This window comes from Gnatocerus cornutus, chromosome 1 (assembly GCF_029298725.1).
Source record: "Gnatocerus cornutus isolate USDA-ARS CGAHR chromosome 1, icGnaCorn1.1, whole genome shotgun sequence".
NCBI classification, from domain to species: domain Eukaryota; kingdom Metazoa; phylum Arthropoda; class Insecta; order Coleoptera; family Tenebrionidae; genus Gnatocerus; species Gnatocerus cornutus.
The window spans coordinates 15,037,496-15,051,990 of NC_142233.1; the positions used below are offsets into that span (position 1 = coordinate 15,037,496).

The following is a 14,495-nucleotide window of genomic DNA, read 5'->3' on the forward strand; positions in this document are numbered from 1 at the left end:
AAACTTTAAAAATACGAAAGCTTAAATTCTGGAAAAGTTTTAAATTTAGAAAAATTTGTACCTTACAGAAATTTTTGAAACTTTAATTTTGATGCTACAAATTTTTGTATTTTAGTACAAAGTCAAATTCAAATTTAAATTTACTATTAAATGTCTACAAATAAATATTCTCAAATAGACTAGTTTTTAGAAATTAAAAAAAACCGAAAAGTTTAAAATTTAAGAATCCAGAAAAAAGAGCATTTTTGAATTTAAAAGAGGAATTTTTGAAAATACGAAAAGCTGAAATTTGATTTTTTAAACTTTTTAATTAAGAAGCTGCAAAATTTTGTAATTTCGTACCAACTCAGTTAAAAAAAAATTCAAATTTTAAAAATTATTAAATGCGAAGTTAACTCCAAATACATATACAAATTTTGAAAAATTAAAAAAATAAACTAAGAATGTAAGAACGAAAAATTCCAAAAAATTCAAAAACGCAAGAATCCATCGGAAAAAAGTCCAGGAATTTGAGAGTGCAAATTAATAATTTTAAAAATAAGAAAGGTTGAATTTCTGAGAGCATTTTGTAGCTTCAAGAATTTTTTAAACTTTTCAATTTTAAAGCTGCAAAATTTTGTTTGACTTCAAGAGCAATTCTATTAGAAACAAAAATCAAAATTTCAAAAATTGTTAAATGTCTAAAAATAAAAAATTTGAAAAGTTATCTCAAATGGGCCAATTTTAGGAAATCAAAAATGAAAGAAAGTATGAATAAAAAAATTCAAAAACTCAAAAATGTTAGAATTTAAGATAAATTTTAGAATTCAAAAGTGGAAATCCAAAATACTAAAAGCTTAAATTCTGAGGTCATTTTCAAAATTTTAAAAATTAGTTAGTAGTTTTTAAATTATTCAAATTAATGTTTTAGAAGTTGGTAAAAATGATTTCAGTTACAATAATCGCCACTTTCTTAATTTTTTTATGTCTCAGCTAAAATTTAATTTTGACTTCTATAACTAGCAATTTTAGCAATTTTTCGAAATGTATTCTTAAAATTTTTATTTTTCATTCGTGGGTGTTACAATTTTCCAATTTGACTTTTAATTAGGGCTTTTGGAAACCTTAAATTTGTAAAAAACCAAAAAATTCTAGATCGGTTGAACGTATGTCTTAACACCTGTCATTCCCTACCTCCTGTCGCAGAATTGCCGTTTTTATGTCAAGTTCGGACACACGTTCGCGAAATGTTTACTTATTTATTCCACCCCTTGAAACCCCCTTCAGATGGCGCCCGTAATCGCGCGCTCCTCCCCCACAAACACTTAATTTTGAATGAGGTTTTTACGATCCGGAAAACGCGGTCACTTTAATCCTCGACAAATTACATAGAATTTGTCATCGGACGTCGAAATCAATATTCTACTTTCTCTCATTATCCACCGAACGCCTGTACTTATTTCCTCCCTTTTTTCCAGTCTCTGCTATTACCATGGAGGTAGAATCCAAAGAACCATCAAAGAACCAAAGCACCCAAAGCGACTCGGGCGTCTTCTCCACGATGGAAGCCTGCGACTCGGACAACCGCAGCGACTGCAGCTCCCCAGAACGGAAATTCGTCTGTCCGATCTGCGAGACCATTCTTACTTCTCAACACGAGTTTACTCTTCATATCCGCTCCCACAACAACGAGACGGAGGTGCAAGACGACAAAGGCTTCACCTGCAGGATCTGTTTCAAAGTCTTGAGCTCGAGCTCCAGCTTGGACCGGCACGTCCTGGTGCACAGCGGCGAGAGGCCGTTCCATTGCCGGTACTGCGGCGACACCTTCACCACCAACGGCAACATGCACCGGCACATGAGGACGCACACCCAGAAGGGCGACAACTACGAGTCGGACGCGAGCTCCGACAGCAGCGTCAGCGGCGGCACCGAGTTCAACAACAACAAGGTGAGTGGGTGCGATGACCATCGTACAGTTTCCTCCACGTCTTGGTTTCAGGTCGAGTCAAAGAAGCGGAAGCTGGAGGAGATTGACCACATGAGCAAGAAGTTGGAGTCGTCGTCCGACAACGAAGGACAATTCTACAAGTGTCCGGTGTGCGACCGCACCGACTTCGACTCCATCATCGCCTTGGAGGCGCACCTGGGGGACAACCACCCTGACTACCCCGCCAAGTGCAACCAGTGCCACCAACTCTTCCAAAACAACAAACTCTTGACCATCCACAAGAACACCGCCCACAACCAACTCAAGAAGCACACAGTCTCCGGGTTCAAAGACCTCACCTTCGTCGACTTCTCCAGCGAGAAGTTCCCCCACATCGCGCGCTACGAATGCGAGAAGAACCTCCACACCGCCTCGGAAGGCCTCAGCTTCCAATGCAAAACCTGCTCGCGCGCCTTCCCCTGCGGCAACTCCTTGGAAATCCACGAAAAGAACTGCGTCAGCGGGTTGGACCTCACCAAAACCACGCAAATCTCCGACAAAGACATCCGCAGGAGCGAGTTCTTCTCGCGGTTGAACCTCCAGGACAACTCCCCGGAGAAGTTCGTCAGCGAAACGTCCAACAAACTCCGCCAGCAACTCCTGGCGAAAGTCATCTCCAACGACACGAAGGACTTGGCGGACATCCAGTCGATCATCTCGATGACGACGAACGGGAGTCTTCTCCAGCAGCTCCAGACCAAGAGCGAGCTGCTGAAGCCGAGTTTGGACGACAGCGCGCGGTCGGAGCAAGACGAGGAATCTCAAGATATCTTCGCGTTGGAGTTCCGGAAGATGAAGCTGCGAGGGGAGTTTCCCTGCAGGTTGTGCACGGCGGTGTTCCCGAACCTCCGGGCGCTCAAAGGGCACAACCGGGCGCATCTCAATGGGAATAACAACGGGATGTACCGGTGCAACATGTGTCCGCACTCTTCGATCGACAAGGCGGCGCTGATCCGACACATGAGGACACATAATGGCGATCGGCCCTACGAGTGCTCCCTTTGCAACTACGCATTTACCACCAAAGCCAACTGCGAGAGACACTTGAGGAATCGCCACGCCAAAACCACGCGCGAAGAAGTCAAAAAGGCCATCATCTACCACCCTTCAGAGGACCCCACCAACGAAGAACTCAACAAACTGACCAAAAGCGAGGAGAAACTCACCCCGAAGACTCCCGAGGTGTTCCCCACCCTCCTCAAAGAAACCCTCAATGCTCCCCTACCCCCAGAACCCCCGAAGATGTTCTCGAATATTGGCGATATTATCCGGAGCGAAAATCTAAAGTCGCTCAAAGACCACCGCCTCCAGAACGGTCAGCTCTCTCCTTACCTACCCCCGTACGGTTTCTCCCCCAAACCCTCCAACGTCTCCACCCCTCACTCTAAAATCCACGTGAAGAACTTGGAGGAGTTGAAAGAAACCCCCGAGCCCGAATACGAGGAGGAAGTCGACGAGCCCCAGGTCCTGGACTTGAGTAAAAAGTCCGAGAAGAAGGAGGTGCTTCCGGAGGACCTCTCCAAGAAGTCGCCGCCGATGATCATGCGCGACTTGTTCGCCCAGCAGCTCCTCAAGAGCACCTCGCCGAAGCTGGACGCGTGGTACGCCACTCTCTACCGCAACACTTTCCCTGGGTTCTCCAACTGGCCGGGACTCCCGCTGAACCCGCTTCTGTTCCCGACTTTGCAACCTCCACTCCTGCAGGAGTCGCAGGAGCGCTTCCAGAGGTACCAACTCAGCGGGGGCTCCATGATCAGTGATAGCTTCACCAAAAACTTACCCGTTTACAACGAACCAAAGAAAAGCGAGAGTATGAGACCGCTGACTCTCAACATCGAGGAGAATTTCAAGATGTCTAGTCCTCTTCCTCCGCAGAAGCCGGATTTAACACAGTCCCCCAACTCCGTGAAGATGGTGATCAAGAACGGCGTGCTCATGCCGAAGCAGAAACAGCGGCGATACCGCACGGAGCGGCCCTTCACCTGCGAGCACTGCTCGGCGCGCTTCACTCTGCGCTCCAACATGGAGCGCCACATCAAGCAGCAGCACCCGCAGTTCTGGTCGCAGCGCCAAAGAGGCCACTTGAGCACCCCCGGGAGGAAGAGCCAGAAGAGCTTCTGCGATCTCAGCATCCCGAACTACGAAGTCAAGTCTCAGGATTACGAAGATACCAAAGAACACAACGAGAAGTTGAAGTTTGCCATCTTGGCGCAGCACCTGAGGGCCAACCAAGAGAAGAAAGACGACGACGATGACTGCGCGCTTGTGATCGACGAGAACGCAGACAAAGCCGAAATTAAGACTGAAAATAACCAAAGATTCGACGGCGGGTTCGAGAGGAGCCGCATTCTGGAAGAGAAACTCAGAGAGCTGCACGCCAAGCAGATGAAGATCGAGAAGAAGAACGAGGAGAATCAGGATCTGGTGCCGGTGGCGAGGTTGCTGGACAATGCGTCGCAGCAGCAGTTTAAGGAGTATTTTAAGAGGGAGGGTGAGGAGCCGGAGGTCGGCGGCGCCAGCGAGGAGGACGAGGAGGGGCTCGTCGCCAGCGGCAGCACCAGCGAAGGGACCGATGGAAACAAGTAAGTTTCAATTCTGTGACTTTGGCAGTTTTCTTTCTAAATGAGTCAGATTTGGCGACGATGCTAATTTAGACTTGTTTATCTACCGGTCTAAATTTCACAATTTTTGCACAAAAAATAGAATTTTTTTCGTTAAATGGATATAAAATTTCCAAAATTTTTCCACCAAATCTTATAACTTTGGCAATTTTGATCCTAAAACAGTAAAATAGTAAAATTTAGTGGCGATATTACTTTAGATTTGTTTAACAACTGTGCAAAATTACAAAATTTTAGGACAAAAAACAGAATTTTAGACTTTTTTTAGATCGATTTTAAAAATTTAAAGTTTTTTTGAAGACATTTTACGAATTTTTTTGCCAAGACAGTAAAATTTGAATGAATTACTACCCCTGGCTAGTTTAATAACTGTGCCAATTCTCAAAATTTTAGAACAAGACTGTGAATTTTTGGAAATTCTTTCTTCAGAACGATCTAAAAATGTACAATTTTATTGGACAAAATTTCATAACTTTGGCATTTTTTAACCCAAGACAATAAAATTTAGAAAAATTACTACTCCCAGCTTGCTTAATAATTGTCCTAAGTTTCAAAATTTTAGAACAAGAATGTGAATTTTTTAAATTTTGATTTTCGAGACCAATAAAAATTGTGAGCCTTTTTCTATTAAATTCCGTAACTTTGACAATTTTGATTCTAAAATTGTAAAACTTTGCGACATTATTAGTTTAGATTTGCTTATCTACTGTGCCAAATTACAAAATTTTAGAACAAAAAATAGAATTTTTAAAACTTTAAATTTCTTTAAATCGATCTAAAAATTTCAAGATTTTTTCGAAAACATTTCATAACTTTAAGAGTTTTTATCCGACCACAATAAAATTTGGAGTTTAACAACTGTGCTAAATTTTAAAATTTTATATCAAAAATGTGAATTTTTATAAATTTTTTTAGAACGATCTAAAAATTTACATTTTTTTGAACAAAATTTCAAAACTTTAGCATTTTTTATCCAAAGACAATAAAATTTGGTATAGTTACTACTTCCGGCTTGCTTAATAACTGTGCCAATTTTCAAAATTTTAGAACAAGCATTTAATTTTTTAGAATTTTTATTTTCTAGGTAAACACAAAATGTCAACCGTTTTCTATTAAATTTTCTAAATTTGGCAACTTTGATTCTAAAACTGTAAGATTCAGGAAAAGTTACAAGTTTAGACTTGTTTATCTACTGTGCGAAATTATACAGTTTTAGAACAAAAAATCAATTTTTTAATTTTTTTTTCTTTAGATTAGCTAAAAATATCATTTTTTTTCGACAAACTTTCATAACTTTTGTAATTTTGGATCTAAGGCAGTAAAATTTGGTGACGTTACTACTAGTAAGTAGGTGAATAAATGTACTAAATTACAAAATTTTAGAACAAAAAATTAAATTTTTAGAATTTTTTATTGCGGAACGATCTAAAATTTTTGAGATTTTTCTACTTAATTCTATAACTATGGCAATTTTGATCTTAAACCAGTAGAATTTGAAGACATGACTACTTCTGAGTAGTTTAGTAATTATACTAAATTAAAAAATTTGAAAACAAGAAATAGAAATTTTAGAATCTAAAAATTTTAATTTTATTGACAAACTTTTATAACTTTGGTAATTTTGGTTGAAAAATTGTAAGATTTGGCGAACTTTCTAGTTTAGATCCATTTATCTACTGTGCTAAATTACAAAATTTTAGAACAAAAAATAAAATGTTTAAAATTTTTCTTCAGATCAATGTAAAAATTTCAATTTTTTTGATAAACTCTTATAATTTTGACAATTTTGTTACTAAAATAGTGGGATTTGGTGACGTCACTACTTCTGAGTAACTTAATAATTGTGCGAAATTACTAAATTTTAGATCAAGAAATAGAATTTTTAGAATTTTTGTTGTGGGACAAACTAAAAATTTTCAGCTTTTTTCTACTAATTCCTATAACTTTGACAATTTTTATCCTAAAACAGTAGAATTTGGAGACATTCCTACTTCTAAGTAGTTTAATAATTGGGCTAAATTACAAAATTTTAGAACAAAAAATAAATTTTTTAGAATTTTTTTCTTTAGATTGATCTAAAAATTTTAACTTTTTGCAACAAACTTTCATACCTTTGGCAATTTTGGTTGTAAAACTGTAGGATTTGGCAAACTTACTAGTTTAGACCCGTTTATCTACTGTGCTAAATTACAAAATTTTAGAACAAAAAATAAAATGATTAAAATTTTTTTCTTGAGATCGATCTAAAAATTTCAATTTTTTTCGACAAACTTTTATAATTTTGACAATTTTGTTACTAAAATAGTGGAATTTGGTGACGTTACTACTTCTGAGTAACTTAATAATTGTGCAAAATTACTAAATTTTAAAACAAGAAATAGAATTTTTAGAATTTTTGTTGTAGGACAATCTAAAAATTTTTAGCTTTTTTCTACTAAATCCTATAACTTTGCCAATTTTTATCCTAAAACAATAGAATTTGGAGACATTACTACTTCTAAGTAGTTTAATAATTGTGCTAAATTACAAAATTTTAGAACAAGAAATAAAAATTTTAGAATTTTTTTCTTTAGATTGATCAAAAAATTTTAACTTTTTGCGACAAACTTTCATAACTTTGGCAATTTTGGTTGTAAAACTGTAGGATTTGGCAAACTTACTAGTTTAGACCCGTTTATCTACTGTGCTACATTACAAAATTTTAGAACAAGAAATAAAATGTTTAGAATTTTTTTCTTAAAATCGATCTAAAAATTTCAATTGTTTTCGACAAACTTTTATAATTTTGGCAATTTTGGTTCTAAACTAGTGGAATATGATGACGTTACTACTTCTGAGTAAGTTAATAATTGTGCGAAATTACTAAATTTTAGAACAAGAAATAGAATTTTTAGAATTTCTGTTGTAGGACAATCTAAAAATTTTAAGCTTTTTTCTATTAAATCCTATAACTTTGGCAATTTTTATCCTAAAACAGTCGAATTTGGAGACATTACTACTTCTAAGTAGTTTAATAATTGTGCTAAATTACAAAATTTTAGAACAAGAAATAAAATTTTTAGAATTTTTTTCTTTAGATTAATCTAAAAATTTTAACATTTTGCGACAAACTTTCATAACTTTGGGAATTTTGGTTGTAAAACTGTAGGATTTGGCGAACTTACTAGTTTAGACCCGTTTATCTACTGTGCTAAAGTACAAAATTTTATAGCAAGAAATAGAATATTCAGCATTTTTTTGTGGAACGATATAAAAATTTTCATCTTTTTTCTACTAAATCCTATAACTTTGACAATTTTGATCTTGAAACAGTAGAATTTAAAGACAGTAGTACTTTTGAGTAGCTTAATAATTGTGCTAAATTACAATTACAAAATTATAGAACAAGAAATAGAATTTTTAGATTTTTTTTACGGAACAATCTAAAAATATCCAAAAATTGCAATCTTCAAACATCAGAATTTAGACCCGTTACTAATTCAATCTTTTTTTTTTTGAAGATCGGAGCCAGAGACCGCCGCCCCCGTAAAGAAGAAGTCCGCCTACTCCATGGCCCCCAACCGCGTCAGTTGCCCTTTCTGCAGCCGCAAATTCCCCTGGAGCTCCTCTCTGCGCCGCCACATTTTGACTCACACCGGCCAGAAGCCGTTCAAATGCAGCCACTGCCCTCTGCTCTTCACCACCAAATCCAACTGCGACCGCCACTTGCTGCGGAAGCACGGCAACAACGCCACCACCATCAGCAACGACGTGGTGAACAACAACACCAACTATCTCATGAGGAACGTCCCCGAGCGCCCTTTCAAATGCTCGAATTGCCCCAGCAGCACCTTCTCCACCTACTCCAACCTGAAGAAGCACATCAGCTGCAAGCACTCCACCAACGCGCAAGGGGACGACATCAAAGCGCAGGGGTACGAAGCCGGGAGCTCCGAAGACGAGAAGCTGCCTTCTTCAGACTGGGAGGCCTCCAAGCCCATGAACGAGGTGCAGAATGTCATTCAAAACTCCGACCTTCCGTTCAAATGCCACCTGTGCGACGGTTCGTTCGGGGAGCGCCAGGAGGCGCTCGACCACATCAAAGACAAGCACTACGCCGAGTACGACCTCCTCATGTCCAAGAACGCCCTCGACAACAACGCCACGACTCCCGAAGACCACCACCACGAAGACGAAGAAAACGACCTGCGCGGCAAATTCCCCGACTACTCCAACCGGAAGGTGATTTGCGCCTTCTGCATGCGCCGCTTCTGGTCCGCGGAGGACCTCCGCAGACACATGCGCACCCACACCGGCGAGCGCCCCTTCAGCTGCGACATCTGCAGAAGGCGATTCACTCTAAAACACAGCATGCTGCGCCACCGCAAGAAACACAACATCAACTTCGACAACGAGGTGGTGAACAGCGACGAGGACGTCACCGCGGCGCCCGTCAACCTCCTGAAGGAGAAGACGGACGAGTCGGACGGGAATGAGGGGAGCGATTTGATCAGCAACCTCCTGGGGATTCGCGACCGCTCCTTCATCGACAAGGTGTTGACGGCGTCGGCCGACGACGCCGCCAAGCTCCTGGGGGTGAAGAACGGAGTGAAGGAATAAAGGGAGGGGTGGGATTAAGTTATTTTTATTTATTCTAGGTTTTGTAAATTTTGTACTTTTTTGTAAAGTAAGTTTATTTAGTGCGCACTTGATTTGTAAAGTCGACACCAGCGTCTAGTCAGGTTTTTCCAACGAATAAGAAGCTAAGATGTAAAAACAATGAAATGAGTATAGACTAGTTCTTGTGTATAAAATTTTCGTTTAAGTAAACTTAAATTAATTAATATATTTTTGTACATAACAAATATGATACGGTCTAGAATACCAAATAATAATTTAATTGTAGTTTTCGCACGATTTCGTCCGAAACTTGTAGTTTTTCCGACATCAAAGTGTCTTAAAGGGTGGCTTAGTATTAACGACTGTAAAGTAAGCAATATATTTGTATCAAAATTATGTTATATACACGTCTTGAGGGCTTGTTGCATTCGCGCAGAGTTTTTGTATGGATTTAGAGGGACACGTTTTTTATTTCTTTTTGCACCTTTTACTTAGTATTGTATTATTCACATTCACGCTGTGTCTTAAGAGTATTTAAGGCTTTCGGTTCGATCTCCATCGAAGATGCGAAGATCGTACTCACGGAGCATTTTTAGCAATTTGAAAGCAATGAGAGTGTATTAGTGTTAAAATTGATGCTTTAAAACTTACAAAATGGTAAAGTCATTGTCTTTGCGTTCACGTTTTCCATCAACTTTAGGTATGCCATATTCCTGTAGAGTATATCGTATTTAAGTTAGAATAAAGCGACATATTATTAAACTTATTATATCTATTTGTTTGAATATTTCTTTAATTCAATAAACAATAATGCTCAGAAATTCTACATTTTTACTCCTTTAACCTTTTTCTAGCTATCTAACTATCCATGTTTGCGTTAAATAGCTCTTCAGGTACTTTAGTTTCTTTTACATTTCCTTTTAGTTTCTTCTATTTTTTCTTTAGTTCCATCTAAAAACTGTAATTTTTCGACAATCTTTCATAACTTTGGTAATTTTGGTTCTAAAACAGTGAAAATTGATAACGTTACTATTTCCAGCTAACTTAATAACTATTCAAAGTTACAAAATTTTAAAACAAAAATGTAAATTTTTAGAATTTTTTATTCTTTAGACGAACAAAAAATATTAACCGTTTAGCTATTAAATTCTCTTACTTTAGCAATTTTTATTCTAAAACTGTAAGATTCGGCAAAGTTACTAGTTTAGACCTGTTTATCAACTGTGCTAAATAACAAAATTTTAGAACAAGAACTACATTTTTTAGAATTTTTAGTTTAGATCTATAATGCATTCACGATCTTTTTAGACCAGAGTAGGCCATGTTTTTTTTTCTTTTTGTTGGCTACAATGACTGACAGAGGAAATTTTTTTACTGTCACATCTGACATGTGTCTTTCATGCACGCAAGTTTGCCACTTTTCTGATACCGGAAAAATCGTGTGTTTCCTTTTAATCGTGGAAGTAACAGTTTAAAGGCATTATCTTCAAAATATTGCAATAAAATGCCTAAAATGATTTAGTTTTCGAACAAAATTTGCCTTTAAAAAGTGCTTCTTGCAGTTTCGAAAAGATGGGCCTGATTTAAGACTGGAACAAATGATCTGAGGTGTTACAAATATTCTTTGTAAGGTAGGAAGTCCCGTAGACGTTTGTTTTCAAAATTTTTTAGGTGAGCGTGCAACCGTTTCCAAAGTTCTGGACACCAAAGATGAAAACTTTTGGCTGATAAGCGGCAACAATTAGAATTTTATGCCGAGAGAACAACACTTTTCAAAATTATTAAGTCTGAGTTACAAACACCGAGAAGTGAACGATCACAAGACTTTATGTAAACAAAAACAATTCAAATTCTAAATTGCTGCACTTTTTAGTTAACGAAAGTTTGCTTTTAGTGTGAGATTCCATAACATAAAACCCTGGGTCAAATGCTAATTCGATCAAATAAACTTATTTAAGGTTTTATGACTAGAATCAAGACCTGGCGGAAGTACTTCTGGAGAATGCTAAACTTTTTGCCAGTGGAATGTACCAGCAGTAATGTCTTCCATTATGAATTATATTGCCTTTGTTGAAAAATAATTTCTAAATTTTAGATAAAAATTCAATAAAATTATCAAGTTCTGAATGTTCGATTCAAACTGGCAACAGAGGAAAGGTTTCAGACACAATTCATAACCAAAAAAAGGTGACAACTCCAATCGACAGAACGAATGTCAATCATTTTCAGGAAACTTTAGCTCACAAAGGTTGACTACCAACCAAGTTACTAGATTTCCATGGCTTGCCGCGGTCTAAAAAGATCGTGAATGCATTATATCTAAAAATTTCAAATTTTTTCGGCAAACTTTCATAACTTTAGTAATTTTGGTTCTAAAGCAGTAAAAATTGGTGACGTTCTACTTCCAGCTAGCTTAATAACTGCAAAGTCGCAACATTTAAAAACAAGAATGTAAATTTTTAGATTTTTTTATTTTTTAGACGAACAAAAAATGTCAACCATTTTCTATTAAATTCTTACTTTAGCAATTTTCATTCTAAAACTGTAAGATTCGGCGAAGTAACTAGTTTAGACCTGTTTGTCTACTGCCCTAAATTTCAAAAGTTTAAGATAGGAAATAGAATGCTCAGATTTTTTTTCTTTAGATTGATCTAAAAATTTCAACTTTTGTCAACAAACTGTAATAACTTTGACAATATTTCTTCTGAAACAATAGGATTTACTGATGTTACTACTTCCAGCTAGCTTATTAACTGTGCAAAGTTGCACAAATTTAGAACAAAAATGTGAATTTTTAGAATTTTTTATTCTTTCATAGAAGAAAAAATGTCAACCGTTTTCTATTAAATTATGCATCTTTGGCAATTTTAATTCTAAAACTGTAAGATTTGGCGAAGTTACTAGTTCAGATCTGTTTATCTACTGTGCTAATTTACAAAATTTTAAGACAGAAATTAGAATTTTTTAAATTTTTTTTAGATTGAACTAAAAAATTCAAACATTTTCGGCAAACTTTCATAACTTTTGTAATTTTGGGTGTAAAACAATGGAATTTAATAACGTGACTACTTTCACCTAGCTTAATAACTGTGCCAAGTTTCAAGATTTTAGAACAAGTATGTGAATTTTTAGAAGTTTTAATTTCAAGGCAAACATAAAATGTCAACCGTTTTCTATTAAATTCTCTTACTTTAGCAATTTTTATTCCAAAACTCTAAAATTCGGCGAAGTTACTAGTTTAGACTTGTTTGTCAACTGTGCTAAATTACAAAATTTTAGAACAAGAAATACATTTTTTAGAATTTTTAGTTTAGATCTATCTAAAAATTTCAATTTTTTTTGGCAAACTTTCATAACTTTAGTAATTTTGGTTCTAAAACAGTAAAAATTGGTGACGTTCTACTTCCAGCTAGCTTAATAACTGCAAAGTCGCAACATTTAAGAACAAGAATGTAAATTTTTAGAATTTTTTTATTCTTTAGACGAACAAAAAATATTAACCGTTTAGCTATTAAATTCTCTTACTTTAGCAATTTTTATTCTAAAACTGTAAGATTCGGCGAAGTTACTAGTTTAGACCTGTTTATCAACTGTGCTAAATTACAAAATTTTAGAACAAGAACTACATTTTTTAGAATTTTTAGTTTAGATCTATCTAAAAATTTCAAATTTTTTCGGCAAAATTTCATAACTTTAGTAATTTTGGTTCTAAAACAGTGAAAATTGGTGACGTTGTACTTCCAGCTTGCAAAATTTTAGAACAAAAAAGTAAATTTTTAAAATTTTTTATTCTTTAGACGAACAAAAAATGTCAACCGTTTTCTATTAAATTCTCTTACTTTAGCAATTTTTATTCTAAAACTGTAAGATTCGGCAAAGTTACTAGTTTAGACCTGTTTGTCAACTGTTCTAAATTTCAAAAGTTTAGGACAGGAAATAGAATGCTCAGATTTTTTTTTCCTTAGATTGATCTAAAAATTTCAACTTTTGTCAACAAACTGTCATAACTTTGACAATATTTGTTCTGAAACAATAGGATTTAGTGGTGTTACTACTTTCAGCTAGCTTATTAACTGTGCAAAGTTGCACAATTTTAGAACAAAAATGTGAATTTTTAGAATTTTTTACTCTTTCAAGGAACAAAAAATGTTAACCGTTTTCTATTAAATTATGCATCTTTGGCAATTTTAATTCTAAAACTATAAGATTTGGCGAAGTTACTAGTTCAGATCTGTTTATCTACAGTGCTAATTTACAAAATTTTAGGACAGAAAATAGAATTTTTAAAAATTTTTTTTAGATTGATCTAAAAAATTCAATTTTTTCGGCAAGCCTTCATAACTTTTGTAATTTTGGGTGTAAAACAATGGAATATAATAGCGTGACTACTTTCACCTAGCTTACTAACTGTGGCAAGTTTCAAAAATTTAGAACAAATATGTGAATTTTTAGAAGTTTTAATTTCAAGGCAAACATAAAATGTCAACCGTTTTCTATTAAATTCTCTTACTTTAGCAATTTTTATTCTAAACCTGTAAGATTCGGCAAAGTTACTAGTTTAGACCTGTTTGTCAACTGTGCTAAATTACAAAATTTTAGAACAAGAAATACATTTTTTAGAATTTTTAGTTTAGATCTATCTAAAAATTTCAAATTTTTTTGGCAAACTTTCATAACTTTAGTAATTTTGGTTCTAAAACAGTAAAAATTGGTGACGTTCTACTTCCAGCTAGCTTAATAACTGCAAAGTCGCAAGATTTAAGAACAAGAATGTAAATTTTTAGAATTTTTTATTGTTTAGATGAACAAAAAATAATAACCGTTTTCTATTAAATTCTCTTACTTTAGCAATTTTTATTCTAAAACTGTAAGATTCGGCAAAGTTACTAGTTTAGACCTGTTTATCAACTGTGCTAAATTACAAAATTTTAGAACAAGAACTACATTTTTTAGAATTTTTAGTTTAGATCTATCTAAAAATTTCAATTTTTTTCGGCAAACTTTCATAACTTTAGTAATTTTGGTTCTAAAACAGTGAAAATTGGTGACGTTCTACTTCCAGCTAGCTTAATAACTGCAAAGTCGCAACATTTAAGAACAAGAATGTAAATTTTTAGAATTTTTTATTCTTTAGACGAACAAAAAATGTCAACCATTTTCTATTAAATTCTCTTACTTTAGCAATTTTCATTCTAAAACTGTAAGATTCGGCGAAGTTACTAGTTTAGACCTGTTTGTCTACTGCCCTAAATTACAAAAGTTTAGGACAGGAAATAGAATGCGCAGAATTTTTTTTCTTTAGATTG

At 35.5% G+C, this 14,495-nt stretch overlaps 1 protein-coding gene across 1 annotated transcript in view; it reads left to right on the forward strand.

The window, feature by feature from the left end:
- peb (zinc finger protein pebbled) overlaps positions 1-10,010 on the forward strand; it is a 50,818-nt gene extending 40,808 nt beyond the window's left edge. The window contains exons 3-5 of the mRNA XM_088040843.1: positions 1,458-1,930; positions 1,982-4,551; positions 8,091-10,010. Coding sequence (XP_087896969.1) covers positions 1,458-1,930; positions 1,982-4,551; positions 8,091-9,189 — 4,142 coding nt within the window. The 3' untranslated portion in view covers positions 9,190-10,010. The remainder of the gene's footprint in view (positions 1-1,457; positions 1,931-1,981; positions 4,552-8,090) is intronic.
- Positions 10,011-14,495: the final 4,485 nt, after the last annotated feature.